Source organism: Alexandromys fortis, unplaced genomic scaffold, assembly GCF_014885135.2.
Source record: "Alexandromys fortis isolate MF-2015 unplaced genomic scaffold, M_Fortis_MF-2015_v1.1 scaffold_197, whole genome shotgun sequence".
Classification (NCBI taxonomy): domain Eukaryota; kingdom Metazoa; phylum Chordata; class Mammalia; order Rodentia; family Cricetidae; genus Alexandromys; species Alexandromys fortis.
The window spans coordinates 670,822-697,320 of NW_026068072.1; the positions used below are offsets into that span (position 1 = coordinate 670,822).

The window sequence follows — 26,499 nt, forward strand, 5'->3', positions numbered from 1 at the left end:
CCGGCTTCCAGCCTCAGCCAAGTATCACTTAATTCTGTACACAAAGCCACAAGTCATCCCAGAGAGCTGGGCTGTTCTAAACCATGTTCTCTATACTGCTTTGCTTTTAAAGAAAGGATACTTAAAACATGCTCTGTTACTTTAAAGATTTGGGGTGCTGGAGAGATGGCTCAGCAGTAAAGAGCACTGGCTGCTCTTCAAGAGGTCCTGGGTTCCATTCCCAGCAACCACATGGTGGCTCACAACCATCTGTAATGAGCTCTAGTGCCCTCTTCTGGCCTGCAGGCATACATGCAGACAGAACATTGTCTATATGATAAATAAATAAATCTTAAAAGGAAGAAAGATACTCTCAATAAAGAGAAAGGTCAGGTCTCAGAATTGGAGAAAATACCAGCAAATCCTATAGTTGATGAAAGGTCCAGTGTCCAGAATATATGGAGAACTCTCGTGATTTAACAATGCCTTTTAACAGGCAAAATATCGAAGCAGGCATCTCCTCAAGGATGACCGGCGAGGACATGAAGAGTGCTTGGCTTCAGCAGCCACTAGAAGAACCACAGGGCAGACCTTCACGCCTGCCCAGAGGGCTGCTGGCAGAGCACTGTGGGTGCTGGGGAGGATGTGGAGAAACCAGGACAATGGCAGCCAGGGGGTCCGCAAAACACTAAGTAGGGTGCTCCCATGGGCAGCCGCTCGTCTCCTCACTATCTACCCAGGAAAACAAAAGTAAGCCAGGCCAGCCCAGCTACTCCAGGAACTGAGTGAGGTAGGAAGATGCCAAGTTCAAGGTCAGCCTGGGTAACTGAGTGAGACTGTCTCAAAATTCTAAAACTCCCAGAAAAGGACTGAGAGGACCTCAGTGACAGGGCACCCCCCTAATGTGCATGGGACCCAGACTCAATCTCTGCAACTGCTGGGGAGGTGTGGGGGGCATACAGGTATGGAGGACTGAAGGGACCTCAGTGACGGGGCACCCCCCCCCCTAATGTGCATGGGACCCAGACTCAATCTCTAGAACTGCTGGAGGAGGTGGGGGGCATACAGGTATGGTCCCAATGTCAGTCTCCACACGGCTGAGAGGATAAGCCCCCTGAACACTTATGAATATGAACACAGACAAGCTTATCCAGAGAAAGGACTATGACTCAGCAGTGAAAATGAACGACAGCGTGGAGGAACCTTGAAATATTATGCTAAATGAGGGAAGTCAAACCCCCAAAGATTCTCCAGTCCATGACAGGAAGGCTGTGGAGTTAGGATGTGTATTACTTAATTCACAGCCCGGCTGTGGTGGCGCACGCCTTTAATCCCAGCACTCAGGAGGCAGAGGCAGGAGGATCTCTGTGAGTTCGAGGCCAGCCTGGTCTACAGAGCGAGTTCCAGGACAGCCAAGGCCACACAGAGAACCCCTGTCTCGAAAACCAAACAGAAAAGAAGGAAGGAAGGAAGGAAGGAAGGGAGGGAGGGAGGGAGGGAGGGAGGGAGGGAGGGAGGAAGGAAGGAAGGAAGGAAGGAAGGAAGGAAGGAAGGAAGGAAGGAAGGAAGGAAGTTTCTTAATCTCTATTGCTGTGGGGAGGGGCAGAGAATGGAAAGGAACACTTGTCTGCTCTGAACACACTAAAACCCTCAAGGTGCACATGTTAATGGATGAGCTATGCAGTGTGTGAATACTTTTATTTATTTAGTTTTTAAAGACTGGTGGTTCTATCTGAAGTAATAAGTAAAGCACGAAAGAGCCTTCAGGTGGCATGCTCGAGTGCAGGAACTTTGGGGTGACCGCAGATGGCACCTCCTTGGACGGCCTGGTGACCGGCATGCGCACACAGGCACCCGCTTAGCTGTGACCCACAGACTGTGACCTACAACCTCTGTCACTCACCCTTGGTGCTGTAGGTGACCTCTCCTGCATAGTGCAGGAGGCGGAACTCCAGCCAGCCAATCCTCTTCCAGCCCTTCGGACCAGCCAGCTTCCTTCTGCAAGACAGACACATGCTGCTGGACCCTTCTCCTGCGTGGCAGCAAGAATGACAGAGAAAGTCCTGGGCCAGCCGCTCAGCGACATTGCCATCAACCTGAAGGAGGCGCCCAGTGAGCTTGCGCCCTATGTCTGGCTGTGTGTCAGCTCTCACACTTAGAGCTGCCCCCCCCCCCTTAAGGTAGTGAGGAAGGAAGCCATCTGCCTGGGAGAAGTATTCAGACTTAATAAAGTCACCTGGCACTGGGGGCATGACTCTCTGGTGGAACACGTGTGGCAAGCAGAAAGCCTTGGGTTCCCTCGACAACATTACAGGGTGGTTTTTGCTTGTTTGTTCTAGTTTTTTATTAAGAATTTTTAATAGTCTTTTTTTCATTTTACATAGCTATCCCTGTTCCCACTCTCTCCCTTCCTCCAGCTTCCCCTACCTTCCCCCACCACACCCCTGTTTGTTTTTTAATCCTGTGTGTCTGGGTGTTTTGCCTGATGTGTGTCTGTACACCACATTAGTAGCTGGTACCTCCTGATGCCCTGGAACTGGAATTAGAGACAGATGTCAATCTCCATGTGAGCGCTGGGAACCAATTTGGGTCCCTTGGAAGAGCAACAAGTGCTCTTAACCTCTTCAGCCCCATTTTTTAAAATAATAATAATAAAAAGGTTGGGTGTGGTAGTGCACAACTTTAATCCCAGTACTCAGGCAGGAGGATGTTGGTGAGTTTGAGGCCAACCTGGTCTACATAGGAAGCTTCAGGTTAGCAAAGGCTACATAGTGAAACCCTGTTTCAAAAAAGTAGAAGAAAGAGAGGAGGAGAAAAGGGAAAGAGGAAGAGTAGGTCCAGCGAGATGGCTCCACAAAGGTGCTTGCCACCAAGTCTAATGGCCTAAGTTTGATCCGGGGACCCCACCTAGCAGAAGGAGAGAACTGACCTCTACCCAGTGTGGTACATGTGTTCATGGGCATGCTCACACACACAGATTCTTTCACATATGCATTCTTCAAAGGGTTGGTGAGATAGATCATTTGGCAAAATGCTTGCCATACAAGCATGAGACCTGAGTTTGATTTTCAGAACCCAGCTTAAAAAAAAAAAGAAAGAAAGAAAAAGAAAGTCAGGCATGGCTGTGTGGGCCAGTAATGCCAGCCCTGGGGAGTTGGAGACAGGCTGGTCCCTACAGGTCAGCACGCCTAGCCTAATGGACAGACTCTAAGTCCCAACGAGAGACCATTTGTGACTCTGCACAGTTCACTGTCCGTGCTCACCTCATTTGCATATCTAGCTTCATCCGTACGTCTCTCAGGTCTGACAGGGGTGTTATCAATGACAGTGTCCGTGGACACTCAGAAAGCTACTGAGCAGCTGTGGTAGTATCTTACCGTGCGGAAAGTGGGGCTCAAATGCAGAGGGGTCACATCAGTAAGTGGGCATGCTGGGACTATGATTCAAAGCCAGGTTTTGTTTTGTTTGTTGGTGCTGGGACTGAATCCAGGTGTCCTGAGTGTGAGTTTAAGGGAATGCCTGCCCCTTGGTCTACAGCACGTTTACGTTTTTCTCTTATTTGTCTCAAAGACTAAATTAAAATTCGAATTTTCTTTCTGGAACATTGTAAATGCTTTTGATTGGCTTGGGGGTTGCATATAAATCAAACATTCGGGGTTTGTAGAGATGGCTCAGTGGTTCAGAACACTTGCTGTTCCTGCAGGCCACTGAGGCTCGGTTCCCAGCTCATAACTGCCTGTAGCTCCAGCTCCAGGGAATCTGACAGCTGGCCTCCATGGCCACCTGCCCTCACACGCACAAACACACACACACACACACACACACACACATGTACACACATAAATATATTCCTTGCTGCATATTCACATTTATTATTTGTTCTTATGTTTGTGTACATTGGTGTTTTGCCTGCATTTATGTCTGTGTGAGGGTGTCAGATCTTGGAGTTACAGACAGTTGTGAGTTCCCATATGGGTGCTGGGAATTGAACCCGGGTCCTCTAGAAGAGCAGTCAGTGCTCTTAACAGCTGAGTCATCTCTCCAGCCCATGCACCCCAAGTTTTTCTCATTTTCTCCTTCGTTTTAAGCTCTTTGTCTTTCAGTGTGGCATAGGCTGGCCTGAAGTCTCGATTCCCTGTCTCAGCCTGCCGAGCCCTGGGACGGCAGGCCTGTGTCACTGAATCTGGCTGTTGCTACTGTGCCTAAATTGTTCAGAAGGACCATCTTATGCCTGCACCACATGTGAAATGTAACCACCGTCAAACAAAGCAAGATACTCACTCTACTTGGAATTCCTGTCAGTCCAATTTCTTCTAACAGGCATGCTGGCATGTGAGCCGGTTTCCAGGATGCTATTTTTGTATATGAAGTCACTGTGTATGCATTGTGTGGTATATGTGAACATATGTACGTGGTTGGCATACAGAGACCTGAGGAGGATGGACACTGGTATCCTTCTCTGTCACCCACTGCTTTATTCTTTTAGGTCGGCTGGCAGCAGCCAGCTCCAGCAATTGTCCTCTCTCAACCTCCACAGCCCTGGATGTGTCCAGCCGCGCCCAGTTTTTATGTGGGTGCTGGGATTCGAACTCAGGGGCTCATGCTTGCACAGCAAGTGCTCTTACCCACTGAGCTGTCTCTCCAGCCCCAGAGTACTTGGACTTGGACACGGGTCCAAGAAAGAAGACATAGCATTCTCCACACAAGGCAGCCCCCCAGATGAAGTACGCACGTTTGGAAGTGTGCGTGCTTGCCCACTTTCTCTTCCAGCTTCTCCAGGAAACTCAGGTCTGTGGCAGGACCTGGACGGATGCATTCTTCATCCTTTCCAATGAAAAGACAGCTCAACTGCACACCACAGTGTACATTGGTTCAGATCAACCCCACACCATGGCATACACTGGTTGGTTCAGATCTAAGTGCTTTCTCCAACCGTGGTTGGATGTTCTAGAGGGAATTCCTGTCGCTTTGCATGAGACCAGGTGGACCCCTGGGACAAAGGGGTACCCAGCACATGTGCTTGGACACTGGGGCTGACCCCAGAGAGACTGGAGATGCCACATAGTGACTCTCCCTGCATCTGACCACTGCTGTCCTATTTCCTTTCCCATCTCCCTCCTATCCTTTCCTTTTGAGGCAGGCTTTGCTGTGTATCCAGGTTGCCTCCAAGTCCTGCCTTAGCCTTTCCAGTGCAGAGATTATATGCACTCCACCAGCACAGACTCCAACCTGTGTCCCTTCCTTCCTTCTTTCCCCCTTTCCTCTTCCCCTTCTCGTCTTTCTTTAGTTAGAGTCTTGCTGTGTAGTTTCAAATGCTCTCAAACTCATAATCCTCCTGCCTCTGCCTCCTGAGTGTTGGAATAGCAGTCATATACCATCACAGCCCAGTCTAACCCATTTTTCTTTCCTTCCTTCCTCTCTCACCTCCTACTTAGTGTCTTGTAACAGTCTCAAGCTCATGACTCCTGAATGATGGGCTACCAGGCAGTTCCCACCATGCCTTGCTCTGGCCAAATTTATGGACTTCTCAAAGACACTCCTGGATTCCATGGCAGCTTATTTGAACACTCTTAACTGGTCACCAAGGGTCAGAAACAGCTGTACGCACGGTGCAGAGGCTTCCTGGAGAGAAAGCTGCGAAAGCAGCTCAGCCTGAGCTAGCGCATTTCTCTATCGCTGTGTGTTTATTTCCTCAACAATGGTGGTACTTCATTGGCCATTGAAACACTCGCCTGTACACACACACACACACACACACGCACCACACACGCACGCACACACGCATGCGCACACACACGCACACACACATGCATGCACACATGCACACACATGCACGCACACACACACACATTTTGAGTCATCCCATTCTGTAGTCTAGACCGTCTTGAAACTTAGTATATAGTCCAGACTGACCTCAAACCCATGGCAATCCGCCTGAGCTTCTGGGGTTACACAGGACTTCCTCTTTCAAACCCTGGCAACATTCATCCACTGTGGCAGACACCCAGTGAAGGAACCAGGTCATTGTTTTCTCACCAGAATAGACATGATCCCTCTGTGTCTCTCTTCTACCAAATCACAGATGATCTTGTTGTTGAAGTACTGAACAGGCTCCCACTAGAAGAAGAGGAAAGAGTTGTCCCAGAATGCACAGGGGCACTAAGCACATTGGTTTGACAGGGATTCTCCAAATATTTTCTCAAAATCTGATTTCTTTTAAAATTTATTACGCCTACAGTGTTCTGCCTGCATGTATGCCTGGATGCCAGAAGAGGGCACCAGATCTCATTGTAGTGCCTGGGAGGCACCATGTGGTTGCTGGAAATTGAACTGAGGACCTCTGGAATAAATAGTTAGTGTTCTTAACCTCTGAGCCATCTCTCCAGCCTTCAAAATCTGATTTTTATATCCAAATTTTACTTCTGGAATTTTTAAGAAACATTTCCAGTTTTAGCTTCTGAAGGAATGTTCCAGAATTACTGGATTGCTGGGCAGGGAGGTAAGCTATGATACTGCTATAATAGGCTGTCCATGTTGGATGTGATTTCCAAAGCTTGCTTGGGTCTGGCAAATGTTTTTGCTCTGGTCTTAATCAGTAACATTTACATAAATTTGATTCACTTGGTGCGCTAGAGAGATGGGTAGGCAGTTAAGAACACTCCATGCTCTCACAGAGGACTCAAGTTCAAGTTCCCAGCACACACAGCGTGTGGCTTACAACTGCCTGGAACTCTGGCTCCAGGGAACCTGGCCCCTCTTCTGGCCTCCAGGGGTACCTGCACTGAGGTGCTCAGCCACACACAACACACACATACACCAACTTAAAATCTTTAAAAATTCTGCTTTTGGGGCTGGCAAGATGGCTCAGTAGGTAAAGGTGTTTGTCACTTAAGCCTGATATCCTGAGTTCGATCCCCGTAACCCACGTAAAGGTGGAGGAAAGAACCAACTCCATGAAGTTGTCCCATGTACTGGCATGTGTGTCTCCACACACACCATGTAGACACACACACATAATACCGAAAATTTAAAATCCTTAAATGACGCTTCCTAAATGTCCCAAGTATTTTCCAAGGGAAGAACTAAAATCCTCGATCCAGGAACTTTCCCAGATGAATGAGGAGGGTCAGGGTGGAGCTGGGGGATAGAGCCCTTCACCAGTGTGTCCAAAGCCCGGGGTCCACTGTGCCCTGAGCCCTCCTCCTCCCTCGCTGCTCCCCTCTCTTCCCAGATACACACGTTCACTCCCTCAAACGCGGAGACAGGTCCACTGCTCACCTCGATGCCTTCAGATTCATACTCAGCCTGCTCCGCCTTCAGCGTCCTCTCTATCAGCAGCTGCTGCAGTTTCTCGTTGCAATAATTTATGCAGAACTGTTCAAAACTAAAGATGCGGGGAATTTCGGTCATGCAAATCATATAGATAGGCCAGGCACCACCGAACCACTTTTTGGTGAGTGCACAGTTCTTCTCTATAGAGCAGTCCGCTAGTAAGCGGGAAGGACCACGTGGAAACAGGTCAGTGTTTGAGTGGCAGGAAGGACCACGTGGAAATGGCTCAGTGTTTGAGTGGCAGGAAGGACCACGTGGAAACGGGTCAGTGTTTGAGTGGCTGGGGAGGACCACGTGGAAACGGGTCAGTGTTTGAGTGGCAGGAAGGACCACGTGGAAACAGGTCAGTGTTTGAGTGGCTGGGGAGGCAGCCTGTGGGCAGAGCACTTGTCTAGAACAGTGTGTGAATTGAGGGCTGCGGGGACCTGTAGGTCAAGGGACAGGAAAACCAACTCCAGCTCCTTAACCATGGCATAGACTCTCACTGAAACCACAGAGACAAGCACAGCAGGCAGCAGTGGCCACTCACCCATTCTTGTCGAAGACTTCGAAGCCATAAATGTCCAGCAACCCAATCACGGTCTTCTGGGTGAAGTCCTAGCGGGGGCAGGGGAGGGAATGCACGCCATCAGCTGCTTGTGCTGTGGCTTGGGCCATCTGTGTAGCTTCCAAAACTTCATTTTTTAAAAGTATTTATATTTTAGTGTATGTGTCTGCCACCTGCTTGTAGGTACCCACAGTGACCAGAAGAGGGTGTTCGATTCCTGCTGGTGTTGCAGCAGCTGTGAGCTGCCTGACGCAGATGCTGGGAACCAAACTTGGGTCCTCTGCAAGAGCAGCAAGTGCTTTTAATCTCTGAGCCATCTTTCTAGCTTTTACTCAAAGGGTTCTTGTGTTGAAACTTAATCCCCGCCGTGAGGCTTTAAGAGGAAGCTAAACTTGACCATGGAGTTTGGAAGTAGGGCCTCTGGGGCAGGTCATCAGCTAGATAAGAACATCAGAGCGGAGCCCCTGTCACACACTGCTGCTGACTTCCTGTGAAGAGAGAGACCAGAGCCGACGCACAGAGCATCTCCTCTCTTGCCGTGTGATACTCATCCCTCTCATCATCATACGGTAGGGGAAAATGGACTGATTCAGCTGGCTTTGTCATTTTGCGATATTCAGAGCCCTGTTGTTGTCCCCAAGGTTGAGACTCTAACGCACATGGCTCCTGCCTTCTGCAGTGGCTCACAGGGCAACTGCTGGGGCCTGTCAGGCTGCTCCTCCTGCCAGCCCCCCAGCTGGACCTGCCTGTGGCTTGTCTAGGCCAGTAACACCTTGCCTTCTGCTTCTCGTCATGATTTCATGTCTCTCCAGTCTCCGAGGTTTGCATTGATCCAAAAACCAACAATGAAAAGTGACCTACAAACTGCCCAGGAAGTGTGTGCCCAGGTGAGAGGAGGCAGTGGCATGAATTCCACTTTATAACCAGCAAAGGTGGGCACCTCCCAACGAGGCTGTGGTTTCAGTGTGTCTCCCCAAAGACCACATGTCAGAAATACCTTCAGATCATTAATATCGATATTTGGAGGACAAGGTCCCAAGGAGGGGCCACCAAGACGGTGAGGGGCCACTCACCAGAACATCCTACCTTACAGTGGACCATCCTCTTCTATGTCAGTGCTGGAGGAGACTCCATTACATACAGCATGGTGCTCTTAACTCCCCAGCCTCCAGAACCCTAAGCTGAGTAAACTTCTACACTTTTCCATCACCCAACTTGTGGAGCTCAGTTGGAGCCATAGAAAATATGCTTATTATTACTAACGTAAAGATTTATAATTATGTGTGTGTGCACATATACCACATGTGTTCCAGTAGGCACAGAGGCCAAAAGAGGTCATCTGGGTCCCCTAGAACTGGAATTATAGGTGGCGGTGAGCCACCCTTTGCAGATGCTGGGAACGGAACTTGCGTCCTCTGCGAAAACAATAGCATTCTTAACTGCTGAGCTGTCCAGGGCCACTTACTGTTTTTAACAGGACACAGCAGGCTCTTCTGTCGGAATGAACTGAGATGCTGCTTCCCCCAGTCTGTATTCTGCTCTTAGGCCTATAGTCATGCCTTAATTCCTGGCCTTAAATAAACTCCCATCTTATCTGATTCCACTTAAAAAGGAGAAATGACCCACTTAAAAGCAGGTACTCGGAGGTCAGCTGCACGTGCTTAGGCATTGTTAAAATTCTATGGTTGTAGAAAGCTGCTGTATGCACCCAGAGCCATCTGGTATACCACAGGTGCTGTGGGCACCAGACTTCGAGAAGTACTGCCAAGCCATCTGAGGTGCACACCTACTGTGTGTGAGGCATTGGAAGACACGATAAGACAGAACCCCTGTCCACGAGGCACGTGCAGTCCATCCTTCACAACCTCTTTACTATGATGATCTTAAGACATCACCACTTCAGTGAAAACGAGACGTGCAACACACGCTAACCCACCTGGTTGACTAGGGAGGAGTTGATCTTATTGACCAGCCACGTAAATGTCCGCCCGTATATGGCCTTTGCCATGGCATCTCTTGCATAGACAGAGAGCTCTACTGTCAGTGGGCATATCACCTGAAAGGAAGGGTAAGGTGCGTCATTTACAGACAGAATGGGCCCCGCCCCTCAGTTTCCACACTAGTCTTCCATGGGGACTGAGCAAAGAATATAAGTTAGGAGACCAGGACCCAGACTGGTGTCCTGGTGTTTGCGGACTGAGCTTGGTGCAGAGGTGGGAGCGTTGACAAACACGCAAAGAACCACACAGAGAAAAGCCGTGGTGCAGACAGTGACAGGTACCATGAGGAGAAAGGTGAGGTCGAGGCAGGTGATCAGGGAAAGGGCCTTGATTCAGGGCTCTCGGGGCTAAAGTATGAAGAACAGGGGAAGGCATTCCAGCAGAGGGAGCAGCATGCGCAAGACTCCACGAAGGAGGCAGCAAGTCCTAGGCATGAGCTGGGGGGAGGGGGAGAGGGAAGGGGAGGGAAAGAGATGGGGAAGGAGACTAGGGGTGGGATGATTAATGGGGGATGGAGAAACAGAGGGTGGAGGAATAGGGGTGTGAGTGTCGGAAGACAAGGCTGAGATCCCAGCAAGAGCTGGAGCATTCAGGGCCTGGTGGGCTGGGTTTGGAGGTTTGTTACCCACAGAGGACACCGAGAGCTACCATCTGAGTCAGGCAGTCACAGGTGGGGGACACACATCTCCCCCTTTTCACCTCCTCTGTTTTGGCTTCAATCTTTCTGTGGGTGAGAGCTTCCAGGAGAACCGCCGGGCAGAGCCCCAGGAGCTGTGTGAAGGAATTTGGCTCTCATTCAGTGACTGTAGAGAACCTGTGTCCTCTCCAGGTCCAGGGTTCCCCGCCCTCATCACTTTATGGAGAAAAGGGCCTCACTGAACCAGCCAAGGTGGTTCACTCCTGTAATCTCAGCACTCAGGGGGCAGAGACAGGATGATCCGGGTCAGGCCCAGTTTAGGCTGTGTAAAGAGATCTTATCTCAGAAACAAAACAAAAGACAGAAGCAAGTTCAGTGGTCATAGGTCCCCATAATCTTCCTAACTGGCATCAGCAAAAGCATGTAGTACTGGGCATCTGGGCTGCTGTGGGCACTGGGGACCAGGCTCCCCACCCCCCTGTTCTTCAGAAAAGGAAGGTCACCTTGGCAATCCACTTGATTTCGTGTGTGTCCGGAACGCTGGCACAACCTTGTTTGTCCTCCTTGAAGCAAATGTTGCCTAGGTGCAGGACGCTGGCAATGATCCCAAAGAGGTTCTAGAGATGTAGGCAAGCAGGGCACAGAGGCAGGGGAGTCAGCAGCACCTCTATGACAAATGACATTGAGATGTCTCCTCCCCCAAACCCCAGCCCAGTTCACAGAGCCAGCTGCCTCCTCGCTAGAAATGGGCCCTGGTCACTTCCAGTAATAATGATCTTAATGAGGAGTAGAGGCTGGATGGGAGCCTCTCTCATTCCCCAGCACAAAATATAAGTACATAAGCATTTTATTATTTATTTATTTTTGGTTTTTTGAGACAGGGTTTCTCTGTGTAATAGCCCTAGCTGCCCTGTTACTAGTTCTGTAGACCAGGCTGGCTTCGAACTTACAGAGATCCATTTTATAAAATCAGTTTATAAGCCCAGCGGTGGTGGCACACACCTCTAATCCCAGCGCTGGGGAGGCATAGACAGGCTGATCTCTGTGAGGCCAGCCTGGTCTACAAAGTGAGTTCTGGGATAGACAGGACTGTTACCCCAAGAAACCCTTTCTCCAAAAACCAAAACAAAACATTCTTATTAAAAAACAGTTTATAAAACAAATTCCCAGCTAGCAGGGATAATATACGTATGCCTGTAACTCTAGCACTTGAGAGGCTGAGGCAGGGGGATCACTAGCATTCCAGGCCAGCACGGGCTACATAGCAAGACCATGTCTCAAAACAAACAAACCATCCCCACAGCTAATCCATTCAGTTTTCAAATAACATGTCTCAAATATTCTCATTTTATAAGACAACATTTAGTTCTTGAAAGATAAACAGATTTATAATCAGAATGGAAAATAAAAAACCAAAATTCTATTTAATGTTTACCCATGATGCAAGTTGTTTCAAAATTGAAGAGTAAATAAAGAATAAATGTGCAAGCCTGATGGGTCTAATCGGGATTGGACATAACCCGGGCAGGGACCATGTCACCTCCGTCTGTGCAACACTGCGGAAGCAAGCTGAGCAAAGAGCAAAATGCCTGTTTTCTATTTGATTAGGCTGACTGATCTTTAATAATTGTTTCCATATAACACATGAGGCAGATTTACACTCAGCATTCTTCGTTATTTATCTCCAAGTGCTTGTATTACAACATGTCCTATATGTCACCCTGTGCATGGTCACATGTGCATGTTCATGCATGTGCACGTCCATATGTATGTGCATGCATGTGTTTGCATTTGTGTGCACGGAACCGAGGACAACTCAGGTGTCAGCTCACAGGCATCGTGTCTACCTTTTATTTGTGTTTACCAGTTCTCTCGCTGGCCTGGAACTTACCATGCGAGCCCAAGACCCCTTTCCTCTGCCTCTTCATTGCTGAGATCACAAGTGTGCACAATAACACCTGGCTTTCTTTTTCTCAAGGGGCTGGAGCGATGGCTCCGTGGCTATGGGCACGTGTTGCTCTTACAGAGGACCTGGGTTCTTTCCCCAGCATCCTCATGATGGGCTCACAGCCATCTGTAACTCCAGATTCAGGGGATCTGGTACCCTCTTTTGGCCTATGTGGGCGTCAGGCACATATGGGATGTACCAACATACATGCAGGCAAAACACTCATACACATAAAATAAGTCTATTTAAAAAATATTATCTGGGCTGGAGAGATGGCTCAGAGGTTAAGAGCACTGACTGCTCTTCCGGAGGTCCTGAGTTCAATTCCCAGCAACCACATGGTGGCTCACAACCATCTGTAATGAGGTCTGGTGCCCTCTTCTGACCTGCAGGTATACATGGAGGCTGAACACTGTGTACATAATAAATAAATAAATCTTTAAAAAAAAAAAATAAATAAATAAAAAATATTATCTAACATTGAGTCCACTGGAATTGGAGTTATGAGTGGTTCCCAGCCACTTGACATGGGTAATGGGAACGAAACGAATTGTCTGCAAGAGCTACAAGTGCTCTTAACTACTTAGCTATCTCTTCAGCTCCTACACCTGCTTTCAACACGGGTTCTGGGGATCAAGACCTCTACTGACTGCACCATCCCACTGCCATGTCCCAGGTCTCTGTTGACTGCTCTGTGCCATAGCCGTATCTGGGATATTAACTGCTTATCCTCCAGGCCTTGACACGTGTTTTTATTTGCTAAATTCAGTGGTCCTACAGTGACCAAAACCCCAGGAAAACAGGGTAGTTCCCATCCAGACAGAACCCCAGGGCCTTTACCTCAAGGTCAGCTTCTGTGAAATCAATGACAAAAAAGGCATTGAACACAGTTTTCCAGTCGTTTTTGTCGTTGATAGGCGACTCTCTGGCACAGTGACCCTATGACACAATTGGATCAGTTTGTGGCATCTTAAGGACAGCTGAACATGCACACACCTGCTCCGAACTCGGAGTGGCTCTCTGACCATCCAGAACCCACTCCTGTAATGTCCCAAACTGTAGACACGCTTTTCAACCACCTAGCGGAGATCATTTGCTGGCAACTTCTTATTTTCAATCTTACTTGGTACTTCATCTTTAAAAATCCCTGTCACGAGAAACTTTCAAAGCTAGTGATGTATATTCTCAGCACCTGTTTTAAACCACATTTCCTCTTCCATTTTGCTAAGTAACTGGAAGGCGTTTGTCTAAAAGGGATCGGCTGAAACAGGCAAAGAAATAGCAGCACTTAAATTGGGATGATGGCCCTGATGCGCTTGGGGATATTCAGCAAATAACAAAACAAACAAAAATCCCTCACTGCAGGGCTAGACTGGAGGCAGCCCCATGGAGGAGGGGAGGATGCGCACCTGACAGACTGGCAGGTGATACGCACTGATCGGCAGCAGAGATGGGACCAGACTTTCAATTAATTTTGAGTGCTGCCTTTTAAATAACAGACCCACTAATGTTACAATTTTTATTGCATGTATTTATTTATTATGTGTATGTATATATGTGTGGCATATGCACGCCAGGATATGTGGAGACCGGATACAACCTGCAGGAGTCTGTTCTCTCCTCCTCTACGTGAAGCCAGGTGTAGTGGCATCTCGCTGTCTCTGGGTTTTTATTAATGGTGTGTCCGCCAGGGATAGGACTTACATCTTCAGACTTTGATGCAAGTGGATTCATCCCTTAAGCCATGTTGCTGGCCCTACAACGTCGCAACTTAAAAGGAAACAGCTTAGACATTTTAAAAGTTATTTTGCATTTGGAATACAAGATGTTCCCAGTTTGTTGGCTACCTAAAGATCTATCGTATTAAAATGTGTCTGTATTGTAGATAGTGTTCACTGAGAATCAGTCAGAATAAAATTCCCAGTTGTAGAAAATCAAGTTCTATGTCTGTGGATTCTGTATTCTCACATTCAACCAAAAATACTCAGGTAAGTTACAATGCACTGAGCATATGCAGACTTCTATTATTATTCCCTAAACAGTACAGTATAGCAGTGTTTAACTATTGTGCCCATGAGTCTGTGTGTAGAGGTCAGAGGTCGATCACTCCCCATCCTATTTTTTGAGTCGGGGTTCCTCACTGATCCTGGGGATCACTGATTTGGTTGGTGAGGGGACACTCGCCCTAACCTTCTCCCCAGTCCCTCTGCCTTGCTAAAAACTGTTAGATTACATTTCTAAAGCTGGCCACCAAGGTCTGTTCTCTTATTTGGCCACTTCCTCCTCCTGAGGTCTACCACCAAGGTCCAGATATCAAAGTATTGAAATCCAGCAATCAGAAACCCCCTTTGAGCTGGGCGGTGGTGGCGCACACCTTTAATCCTAGCACTCAGGAAACAGAAGCAGGCGGATCTCTGTGAGTTTGGGGCCAGCCTGGTCTATAAGAGCTAGTTCCAGGACAGGCCCCAAAGCTAAAGAGAGAAACCCTGTCTTGAAAAACAAAACAAAACAAAAAAAAAACCAAACAAACAAACAAAAAAAACAAACAAAAAAGGCCCCTTTGGCGCACCTAATTAATATGCCCAACTAAAATTAAACACTTCATCCTAACATGGGGTTTCCCTTGACCTTTCTAAACCGCCATTTTCCTGTGGGTCACATCCATCTTCTCTCTATCCAGAGGCAGTACTTTGTCCCCCAACCCCTCTGGGACAGATATCCCTACCTCCTTTCACTTGTTCCTTCCCTCTTCTCCCTCGCCCCCTGTCTCCTCTATCGCCTCATCCTAGCCCATCCCAACCCAGATATTCCCTCTTTCTCTTCTTAAAAATGACGCTTGCAAGGACCGAGTCAGGAAGCAGCCACTTCAGCTTTTCTTCCCCGCTAACAAAGGGTCTCCCTGTGAAAACAGGGGTTTGGGGGTGGTTTGTGGGCCTAATCTGGGGTCTGGGAAGAAACCCCAACTATGTGGGAGTCCCCCTCAGTTAGACTGACTGGATTTGAGCCTCGAGGGCCTTCTCTCTTGTCTCTGCCTCCTCACTTTTGATGTGGATGACAGGGATTCAGACTCAGGTCCTCACGGTTGGGGGGCAGCACTTTACTGACTGAGCCATCTCCATAGCCCCCCGTAACTTCCTAAAGCAGCATTTGTGTTGTATTTGGTCATGCAGAGGACCTGAAGACGACTTAGCATATATAGGAGGATGCGTAGGTCATATGCAAACTCTTTGGTATTTTACATGAGACTTGAGCTGAGCATCTATGATGGGTCCTAGAATGGATCTCCATAGAATCCGAGCAGCTGTCCTGACCCCTGCAGGCAAAGCGTGTGTACATCTGTCTCTCTGAGACACACAGTTGGTTCAGAGCACTGCAAACTGCTGGACATTTCCCCAACACTGTGGGGCATCAGGAAATGGGCTAAAAACAAAACAAAACAAACACACATTGGCAAAGCCAGTGGGGCATATGGGTCTGGTTAAAGCAGTTGGGTCAGGGGGAAAAAAATCTATAAAAATAAAGGTGTGCGTGTTTGTGTCTGTGTGTTTGTGTCTCTGCGTCTTTGTGTCTGTCTGTGTCTGTGTGTCTGTCTCTGTCTGCGTCTGTGTGTCTATCTCTGTGTCTGTCTGTGTGTCTGTGTCTCTGTGTGTCTGTGTCTCTGCGTCTCTGCGTCTGTGTGTCTCTCTGTGTTTGTGTCTGTGTGTTGGTGTCTTTGTTTGTGTCTGTGTGTCTCTGGCTGTGTCGGTGTCCGTGTCTGTGTCTCTGTCTGTGTCGTCTCTGTGTCTGTGTGTCTGTCTCTGTCTGCGTCTGTGTGTCTGTCTCTGTGTCTGTCTGTGTGTCTGTGTCTCCGTGTGTCTGTGTTTGTGTCTGTGTCTGTGTCCGTGTCTCTGTCTCTGTCTGTGTGTCTGTGTCTCTGTCTGCGTCTGTCTCCAAGAGAGAGATGTGATTCTCAAAGGGACCACCAGATGTTTGGAGAAGTGACTGAGGCTTCTGTCACTTCTCTGTTTCAATCAGTCCCAGATCAGGCACCAAAGATGACAGACACGTGGTTACGCTGGGAGAACAGGTCCTTAACAAAAAACACAAAGCAAACCCACATCAGCCTGGCTCTGAGAACCAGCTCTGGGCTTCTCAGATACAGGATTGTCTGAGGAGATTCTTCACTCCTCTCCGTTCGACTTGGCTCTTTAAAGTCGTCCCTGCTTTCCTCCCAAGGGTTCTGTGCCACGCTGGTCCTAACTTTCCTGTAACCTTTGCTCTCTCTCCTGCATTCTGCCCGGCCACCTCAGTGCAAAGCCAGGCCCAGTGAGATGGAAAGCGGGTGGGGGCAGCTCTGGGCAAAGAAAGGTGCTAACGGGACCAAATGCTTCACACAGCCTGGGTACCGCAGAACCCTGGCACAGACTGCAGAGAAATGAATGCTTCGGAGTTAACCTCCGAATGTCCCTCTGACAGCGCTAACTCCCAGGCCCACTCGGGGACGGCTGAGCTCTTTCCACCTCACAGTGGAAGGCGGGGAGCTGGGGAGAGTTCTTTCCAGATTGGTGGATGGGGCAGAGAGGGACAGCAATGCCTGTCAGACCTGCACCAGCAACTCTACCTTAACTGTGTGACAAACCTAAGGGGAGTGTGTGTGACACTGAAAATCAGGACCCTGTGCATCCCCAGCCAGTGCTGGACCACTGAGCTGCATCCCTATACCAGCTCTGGCATCCCCATCCCACTCTGGAAGGACCACATCTACGTATCTGAGGGTTGGCTCCAACATGTTTGTTCATTCTAGTTGGTGCCGGGTTTCAAATCCAGGGCCTCACACCTTTGAGGCCAGTGTCCTGCCCCTGGTGGTGTTCCCTCTGTTTCTGAGATTGTTCAACCGAATCTAATTTTTCACCGGGAATTAGACATTGGGTTGCTTTACCAAGGTGAGAAGGCTGCCAGTCAGCAGAGAAGATGCAGGAGGGTCCAACCAGAACAGCAAACACCCAGCTCCCTCCTCCCGAGGGCCACCAGAGTGGGGCTTTGCTCCTTCCAACCTGTGAGAGGTACTTGTAGAGGTGGGGGTCTTGCTCAAGCCCCAGGGAGGTGAGGCGCTCCACTTCACCACCCGCTAGCAGCTGGTAGAAGATGTGGAAATTCCGCTCCCCATGGTTTTGGTAGACAACGCGGGATTTTTCGATCAAGTAACTGATGATATGCCCACCTACGGGGATGCCCTGTGAAACAAAAAACGCAGGGGGGATGGCTCTGACAAGCCCCCCTCCGCGCTGTGGGCCTGACCAACCGCAGAGGTCTAGCTTAGGGTGGTTTTGGGGGGAGTCTCAGTAGCAGACTGACTTTAGCTTTACTGTGTAGTCCAGGCTAGCCCTGAGCTGGCGCTCTTCCTGTCTCATCTCCCAAGTGCTTTAAGATTTGAATGAATAACAATCTCTCAGGGTCAGTGATCGATGTTTCTAGGCTGTTTTTTTGCCCACTCCAAGGTTAGGAAGGTACTTTCTCAGCCTGTTTTACCATTTAATGTTTTGGACTATAGTCTCTCGTGCTAATTTTTTTTTTTTTTTTTGGTTTTTCGAGACAGGGTTTCTCTGTGGCTTTGGAGCCTGTCCTGGCACTAGCTCTGTAGAACAGGCTGGTCTCAAACTCACAGAGATCCGCCTGCCTCTGCCTCCCGAGTGCTGGGATTAAAGGCGTGCGCCACCATCGCCCAGCTCTCGTGCTAATTTTAAAATAACTTAAAATGTGTTATGTATTAGTATGTGTAGGTGTGTGCAAGCAGGCATGCACATGTACCACAGCACATGTGTGGACGTCAGAGAATGACTTTCAGGATTTCGTTGTTCCATCCTTCCACCATGTGGGTTCTGGGGACCAAACCTGGGCCATCACCTTTGTGGAGCAAGTGCTTGCGCACACCAAATTGTCTTGCTAACTCACACAGTTTATGGTGTGAGGTAAAGGTCTTCTAAAATCACCATTAACACTTAGTGTCATTGGATTGAATGAGTTTGTTTTATTTTTATTTATGTATGCTTGTGAACCATCACATGGTTGCGGAGAATCGAACTCAGGACCTCTGGAAGAGCAGCCAGTGCTCTCAACCTCTGAGCCAGCTCTCCAGTTCCTCATTCATTGGAAAGATGACCTCATCTCTACTGACTCTGGTGGTGATTTTGAAAAGGACTTTTTTTTTAAAGCGTGGCTGGAGAGACAGCACATGTCCTGCTCTTCCAGAAAGGAGTTCAAACCCCAGCACTCTGTCCAACAGCTCACAACCTCCTGCATTATTTGTTTTATGCCTTGCTTTCCTCAGTCAACATGATACATTTGAGAAATCTATTTGACCTATGTGACCCTGTCATGAGAATCAGCTACATACAACTGTGATTGAGGGACTAGTACCATGGCAACCCTTGGCATGGTAACCCTTGTTGGGGCTACTTCTGGCTGCTGGGAATTTCTACATGTTGCTCTGAGTGGTAACCCCTGGCCCTATGGACAGACATATATACAAAATGCACTGAGCTGACATTTCCAGTGTATGTGTTAAATTTTGATTACAAAAGAAGCCTGAATCCACTCAGAGCCAGGAAATGTCTTTCAGGGTCTATGTACATGCCACGAGCAGCTCTTGACCAGCTTCTGGGAGGCCCTGAGCCAGCCAGAGTTAGCTCCTGCTCTGCAGCCCCAGATACCCGCCACACCCCAGCCTGCCACTTGGAATATATATGTGTCTGTAAGGACATATGTACTGACACGGAACCGATGTGTTAAATTCCGTATGTAGCACCGCCTCATTCATTCATTCCTTCATTTATTCGCATGCTGCTCATGACTGCCTTCATGCTACAGCCGGTGGTGTTTGGATCCAGGCTGTCCGGCTCACAGAGTGGAAGGTATTCCCTACCCTGCCCTGTCTGAGGCAGGTCGCACACCTGCACAATGGGTTGTTTCCAAGCTCTGTGAAAAATGGCAACCTGTGCATCGCCAGGGCCCACCTGTGTGACGTCAAGCTGTGGTCTATCTGTGTTACCTCACTGTGTAAACACACCCCGCCGTAGCCATTCTTCTGTGGGTGGACAAGGAGCCCTCTCTGTGCTGGATGCAGCACCTAGTCTGCTGCTGTGAGCAGGGCTGTTGTGGATATGTTTATGCATCCGTGGGACACCTCTGCAAGTGGAACACCGCCCATATCACACCGTAGCCCAGGCTGACCTCAAAGCCATGGCTATCCTCCTGCCTCGGCCCCCTGTGTGCTGGGATTATGTGCCACAGCAGTTGGCTGTACTCTGGATCATGTGACCACAGCCTCACCACACAGGAGCCAGTAATTGATGCAATCTATCGTCTTCTAATAGGTTCACCTATGAACTCCAGCAGCTGTGTGTGTGGCTTCCTTAGACAGCCGTGTGTCTGCCCACACCCAGCACTGGCCATGAAGACATAGAAGGGGGTGGGGTGGAGGAGGAGGAGGTGGGGCCTGGGGAGATGGTGCAGATAAAGCTGCCTGGCATCCTCGGCACGTGTCCACAGTCCCAGCCTCTCACAGTAAGATGGGAAGATCCCCAGGGAGCTCACAGGCTAGCTAGCCTGACCTGCGGAGCGGTGGAACAGGAGACCTTGTCTTGAACAAGGCAGAAGGTAAGGACTGAAATGTCCTCTGACCTCCATACGGGTGCCATGTGCTCAGGAACGCACCTGCAGCACGCGTGCCTATACGCACACCCACATGCAGACTTTTAAAAAATGATTCTGATCCTGGATTTTCCCACCGCTTGGGTCAATAATGCCTCTTTCCCAAAAGTTACCTGGGTAAAGGGACCCCAAGAGCCTGCCCGGGACTGCGACATACCTGAAAGTCAAACTGTATGTCCATGTATTTTCCAAACCTGCTGGAGTTGTCGTTCCGGAGGGTTTTGGCATTTCCGAAAGCCTGTGAATACAAATGTCACACAGTTTCCCTCCGGCTCACCAAGCCTGGCAAGTCCCCGCCCCCAAACAACATGCTTGTCAGGAAAATGGAGGGCGGTGGGAGGGGCTAAGGAGGGAAACCACATTTATCTTCTAAAAAATGGTCCCTAGCCACAGAGGAGCCAATTCTAACGCTGTGTTTGGACACTGGAAAAGCGGGGGGGTTGGGGGGTCCTCCTAGAATCTCAGAGGAGAGCTATTAGGAACCACCCAGGACAGTGTGTGTGGCTTCAGTGTGCGACTGGCAGCTATGGCTACACCCGCCCCACACCCAAGGGCCAGCTGCAAACCGCTGTAGCTGAGCTCTCCTACAGACAGGGCAGGCACGCAGGGCGCAGGTCGGTGCATTGCCATGGTAGCGGTGACAATCCAGATGATTTCAGTTAGCGGGAGATACTAATCTCGTGTGCCGCTGTCATTCATGCCCCGCCCAAGGCCTCTGGAGACCCCAGCATCCTGAGCAGACACCTTCCCCAGCTGGGAAGACGGCTCTGGGCCAGAGGGCTTTGCTGAGGCTGCTGGGGATTGCATCGGAACCTGCCCGCCTCACTTCAGGGTCATGTCCTTCCCCGTGACAGCCCCTTGCCTATTTTTACTGCTGCGCATAGACAAAGGGCTCCTTTTCCTTGGGGCCTCCTGGAAGTTCCCACAGGGGTCCTTAAGGCCACTCACCTCCAGAATTGGGATGGACAGCAGCAGTCTGTCTCGGGCTATTTGGAGTGACTGCGTCATTGGGCAGGTCACTGCGAAGTACTGGAGGATCTTCTTGGAGGCCTCTGTCTTCCCAGCCCCGCTCTCTCCAGAGATGAGGATGAAGTGGTTGTTGAGCTCTGAGCACATCATGCGGTAGGCATTGTCGGCGATGGCATAGCTAGGGGAAGAGTGGGCGGAAGCACACTGCTTCTTAATGCTGCTCACTTGCCCTGGCGCTAATACGACTGGGCAGAAAGACCAGATACCCTGTCTCTGGGAGGCCACAGAGAGACTGTAGCACCTCAGAAAAACCCCTCTGCCGGGATCGGCTGAGTGGCCTGCCACAGAGAACACTGACGACAAACTTGGGTGACAGAGTCAAAGGCAAGGGGCACCTTGTGGGAATCTACCTGTGTGATAGTTGGTGGTAACTCCAAACATGGCAGAACCTAGGATCACCTGGGATGTGGGCTGGTCTGTGGGAGACTGAGGGAGAAGATCTGCCCACCACTGATGCCGTGCCTGGGATCTTGGGCTGTGTAACTAGGGACAGGGACGGAAGACTGAGCAGTAGTGAGGATACAGTATCCCTGCTTCCCGATTGCGATTGCGGATGTGCTGTGACCAGCTGATTCCCACTCCTGCCTCCTGAGCCTTCACCCGTGAGGCAGAATTGACCCTTTGTCCCCTGAGTTGCCTTTGCCATGATAGCTCATCCCAGCAACAGTAAGGGACTGAGGCGGCCTAATCGATCTGATTCTAGAGATTGTGAATCAAACACACTGTCTACCATCAAACGCACATCGAGCTCCACCGAATTTACTTTTTTTTTTTTTTTTAAAAAATCTATTTACATTTCTTTGGGGAAAAAGCCTAAATCACACCCCTGTGAGACATTCTACTAACCATAGGTAGAAACATCTTGTCTAAATATTAAATAGCATTATAAATACAATAAAACGCTGTTTTCTCTTTCCTCAACACCTGAAGTGCAGGGGAAACTAAAGATTAAAAACTCCGATACTGTCAGCCCATGAGGTGAGACTACCACGAGCAACCATTTTATTCCTGAGATCAGAAGCGAAACTTAAGCTCTCCTGAGAGCTGGCAAGCTCAGGGCTCAGTGGTAGAACCACTGGTGGTGCTGAGGGGAAATCTGTAGATATTTTAAGATGAGGCTTCGCCTCCAAGACACCTAAGGGGAGAAGTAGCCTAGAGTTAGCAGCAGAGGGAAGCGGGAGGCTGAGTAAAGCCCAGTGTGCCAACCAGGCAAGAAAATTGCTCAGGATCAGGTCAAAGGGGTCCTTAGCTGCAGTGACTCTCAGGCACCAGCAAGTGGTGCCACAGTGGCCACATCCCAGAGAAGATGACTCTCTAGCCACTCACGTTTCTGAGGCTCCACAAAGCCCCCTCCTCCTAACATTTTCTACTGCTTCTGCATGCAAGAGTACAGGACCTAAGGAGCATCCTTCACGGAGGCGGAGGATGGATTGATGGATGGACGTATGGACAGACAGATAAGAAGAAGGAAGAGAGAGGGAAAAATATACACTGGGGGGAAAAGGCCACGACCCTGGAGCAGCTGCTTACACGTGTGGTGGTAGCTCAAAGAAGTTAACCCCTTGATAAAGCTCCATCTGGCTTGCAGTGTAGATCCCCAGCTCCTGGTACGGATTCACAGACACAAGCAGGGTCCCGATGTATGTCTGAAGGAAGGGACCACACCACACATGAGGAATTCTGTGTACAAATAGTGTCATGTTCAGAGGTGTGCGGAAGGCAACACGTGGGAAGGCGAATTAGCTACAGGGCTTCTGGGAGTTTCCATTGAGGAGGGGACAGGATCTCAACAGAAACAAAAATATTTGTCTTTTTTTTTAGTGTGCACGTGTATACATACTATAAAGTGTGTATATATACTATATATATTTATATGTATTATACTACATGGTGTGTGTATATACTATATATATGTCGTATATACTGTATTATATGTTATAATTCAGCGTGTTGATACCAAGGTTACTAGAAAAAAATATTTCTTAAATTGTATGTTTTATCCTGACCTTCAGAATCATCACCCTTGATTATAAAATGGAAACACACTTTCTGTATAAGCAGAGTGGAAATGATACGGGGTAACAGGGTCATCAGGACTGACCCTAAGACTGGGCACAACTTCCCACCCTCACGGCTCTGGTTACATTGATTAAAGTAGCAGAGAATTTTTTTTTTTATCAGAATGCTCTTCTGTCTCCTGGATCCACAGCTGATTTTTGTCCTAGTGATTAAAAACCTTGTCAGCAATGATTTGAGTGTTTAATGTAGACATCTGCCCCTCTGTGCTGTGAGACAGCAAACTCAGAATCTGAGAGCGCCCCACTTACTGTCAAAGGGACCCAAATATTTTTCTTTCTGCATTAAGACATTAAGTGCCTTGCTTGTTTGTGACTGCCTTCCAAGGGGTCTTTGGAAGGGGTTAGAGCACAAACACGAACACGGTGTGAATCTGAGCAGAATCATCAGCTGAAGTCTGGAGAGGTGCTGGCAATGGGAGGCTAACTTGGGGCTTTGGAGCGCAGGGAAGCAAGCTCGTCCTGCATGTTCAACCAGTGCTCAGGGAGATGTCTGTGAAGCTAATGCCCAGACGCCCACTCGGGGACTGGCTGCCATCCTGTTGTTAAGCCAAGAGAAACTGCATCAGGAAGAAAGGCAGAGCAGAGCAGTGGCTGCCTGAAACCCTAGACTGCTCCTGGATTCTCAAGTTAGGTGAATTGATGGAGTATCTCTTGTGGCGTAGGGTGGTTTAAGTTACTCCTATCTCTACCCGGCTGGGTGGAGAGCACCCCCTACGTGCCCTTTGTGGTGAGGTCATTCAAGGTCATCCAGGCTGTGCACAGGGAGGAATGGGAATGGTTACGGTACATAGATAAGGTTCTCTCTGAACCGCTTGCGAAGATTCTCCAGGAAGGCGGATTCACTGGTGTAGGCGTCCAGTAGCACAAAGTCCTGCACTCCGACCTTGTCCCTGGCGGTGAGCGTCCCTTCCATGTGCAGACGGATATGTCGCTTCCTCACCTCTTCTTTCTGTGGAAACAGAACATTCCTCTGCAGGTCACTTATCTAGAAACATCTACTGTGAGTCTAATGCCTGCAATGAAACAGATGCCAGACCCTGGAACAGTAACGGGCTGAGGTGATGGTAGCGCTAACATATTCCACCGCGTCTTTAGCATGCTTTTCCATGCTTAGGGATGTTTGGATTCACAAATACTCACCGTGGTGTCGAAACTGACCACAGCATCAGTAAGGTAATACCGTATGTGGGTGTGGAGCCAATGTGTGTGCACATATGTGCATGCATATGGGGCTCACAGGCTATGCCATGTAGACCAGGCCCGCAGTGGGTTACCATGGACCAGTCTATAAAGCTTTTATAGTAACAAAACTGACTAATTCTGACTAAAATTGACTAATTCTCGGAACATAGCCACCATTAAGAAGCACACGGGGTGTGTGTGTGTGTAAACAACAGTGGCATCTGGCAGAAACCCAGCACCTGTTGTGTGTGATACCATTCTAAAGACTTGGCTTGCAGTGTCTCATCTCATATTAATTCTGAGTTTGTTATTCTGCTGAGGTTGGTGAGGAAATTGGGGGATGTTACAAACCACAGCCACGGTCTGCTAAAAGGCAGAGCCAGGCTTGAGAGCAGCCTAGGAGCTGAGATGTCTCGGTGCAACCCTGAAGACCTGCGTGAGGCCCAGGACTCGCGTGGACTAGCCGGGCATGACAGCACGTACATCGAGTCCCGCCCGTGGGACACAGTGATATGCAGATCCGACAGCCTGACCCTTGCAGACCAGGTCGCGAGAAATTCCGTTTCAAAGAGATTGCTAATGGACAACTGCCAGGAGAGTTTATCCTGATAAGCAGGCAGCCCAGAGTGGACGACTCATGCAGAAGAACATAGGTTGTTCCCTGGCTTTCACATGCATGCACACACATGTGCATACCCATCCCCCCACACCCACACATGCACATACTACACACATACACAAAATAAAAATTGAAATGAACACAGCCTGACCTAAGCCTTGCTTCCTGGCTCTGTTCTTGATGAGAGTTAACTGTCTGAATTCACCTTGGAATCCCCAGAAGAGAGATGGGTCAGTTTCTTAATCTGCTTTCTGTTGCGGAGACCAAAAGTAAGTTGGGGGACGAAAGGTTTGACTTGGTTTACAGGCTATAACCACTGAGGGAAGTCAGGGCAGCAACCGAGAGGCTGGAACTGAAGCAGGGGCATGGAGAAGCACTCCTCACGAGCTTGCTCCGGTCCTGAAGCAGCCCAGACAGACCCACGTGCCAAGCAATGGCACTGTCTACCGTGGGCTGGTCCCCCTGCACCAGTTAACATGAATCAAAAACTGCCCCACAGATTAGTCCTTCAGCCAACCCAATGGAGGCAACCCCTCAGCTGAGGTTCCCCCTTCTCAGGTGTCAAGCTGACAACCAAGATGGGTCACCATCATCAGAGGGCACGCTTGTCAAGGGACTCTTCATTAGACAAACCTGGAGTGTCTCTCCCCAGTGCTGGGCTTCAGACGTCACTAAAAGGAACTTCACTGGGATGACACAGGCAAAGCGACCCAAAGCATCACAGGGAAGGCAGCTGAATCACCTCTGGAGGACCGGGACACAGAGTGCAGGGGCTAGGTGCACTGGGCCTGGGTACTACCCCTGCAGGCTCCAGGCTCCGCATGTGAACTCTGTATCAGAAGATGTGACACCATGTTCCACAAGTAATTATGGCACAGTCAGAGCACATCTTACTCGGGTACCACCATATGGTCAGAAATCAAAGACAACCCAGGACTCAGTCAACAAGGAATAAGGAAGAGATGCTCCCGGGCACTGCAGTGTGCCTCCGTCACCCCCTAGTGGTAACAGGGTTAACATGTATTAACTTCATGGGGGAGCAGAGCAGGTGGGAGGGCAAACCTGGATCTGGGAGGTAGTAAAGGCACAATTGGAAGAGACAGGCCAAGGTCCTCAAACACCGAAAATAATTTTATGAAGAAAAACAAAGGTAGGGGACTCACACGGTTACCCTGAAGTGACTGTCACTGTTCAAACAAAGGTAGAGGACTCACACGGTTACCCTGAAGTGGCGGGCACTGTCCAAAGGCTGGAGACAGCTCAACAGTTAGGAGTGCCCACTGCACTTACAGAACGACTGAGTTCAGTTCCCAGCATCCATGGCATGCGGCTCACTACCGCCTCTTCTGACCTCCATAGGCACCTCACACACAGGGGCACAGACGCACAATTTAAATTAATTTTTTTTTTTTGGTTTTTTTTTTTCTTTTTTTTTCTTTTATTTTTTTTTTTTTTTTTT

The 26,499-nt window shown here is 49.1% G+C and overlaps 1 protein-coding gene across 4 annotated transcripts in view; it reads right to left on the reverse strand.

Moving 5' to 3' along the window:
- Window positions 1-26,499, reverse strand: part of Myo1h (myosin IH) — a 64,855-nt gene that overhangs the window by 17,745 nt on the left and 20,611 nt on the right. For 2 of the 4 annotated variants that reach the window (XM_050121102.1, XM_050121105.1), the window contains exons 2-15: window positions 24,027-24,188; window positions 22,692-22,807; window positions 21,081-21,279; window positions 20,290-20,370; window positions 17,477-17,656; window positions 13,284-13,382; window positions 10,999-11,112; window positions 10,558-10,629; window positions 9,795-9,914; window positions 7,841-7,908; window positions 7,258-7,363; window positions 6,016-6,096; window positions 4,712-4,803; window positions 1,883-1,977 (exon numbers count right to left, since the gene is read on the reverse strand). In XM_050121102.1, the coding sequence (XP_049977059.1) occupies window positions 1,883-1,977; window positions 4,712-4,803; window positions 6,016-6,096; window positions 7,258-7,363; window positions 7,841-7,908; window positions 9,795-9,914; window positions 10,558-10,629; window positions 10,999-11,112; window positions 13,284-13,382; window positions 17,477-17,656; window positions 20,290-20,370; window positions 21,081-21,279; window positions 22,692-22,807; window positions 24,027-24,188 (1,585 nt within the window). Of the gene's footprint in view, window positions 1-1,882; window positions 1,978-4,711; window positions 4,804-6,015; window positions 6,097-7,257; window positions 7,364-7,840; window positions 7,909-9,794; window positions 9,915-10,557; window positions 10,630-10,998; window positions 11,113-13,283; window positions 13,383-17,476; window positions 17,657-20,289; window positions 20,371-21,080; window positions 21,280-22,691; window positions 22,808-24,026; window positions 24,189-26,499 lie in introns of those variants that run through there. The other 2 variants (XM_050121104.1, XM_050121103.1) reach the window with 2 other exon arrangements.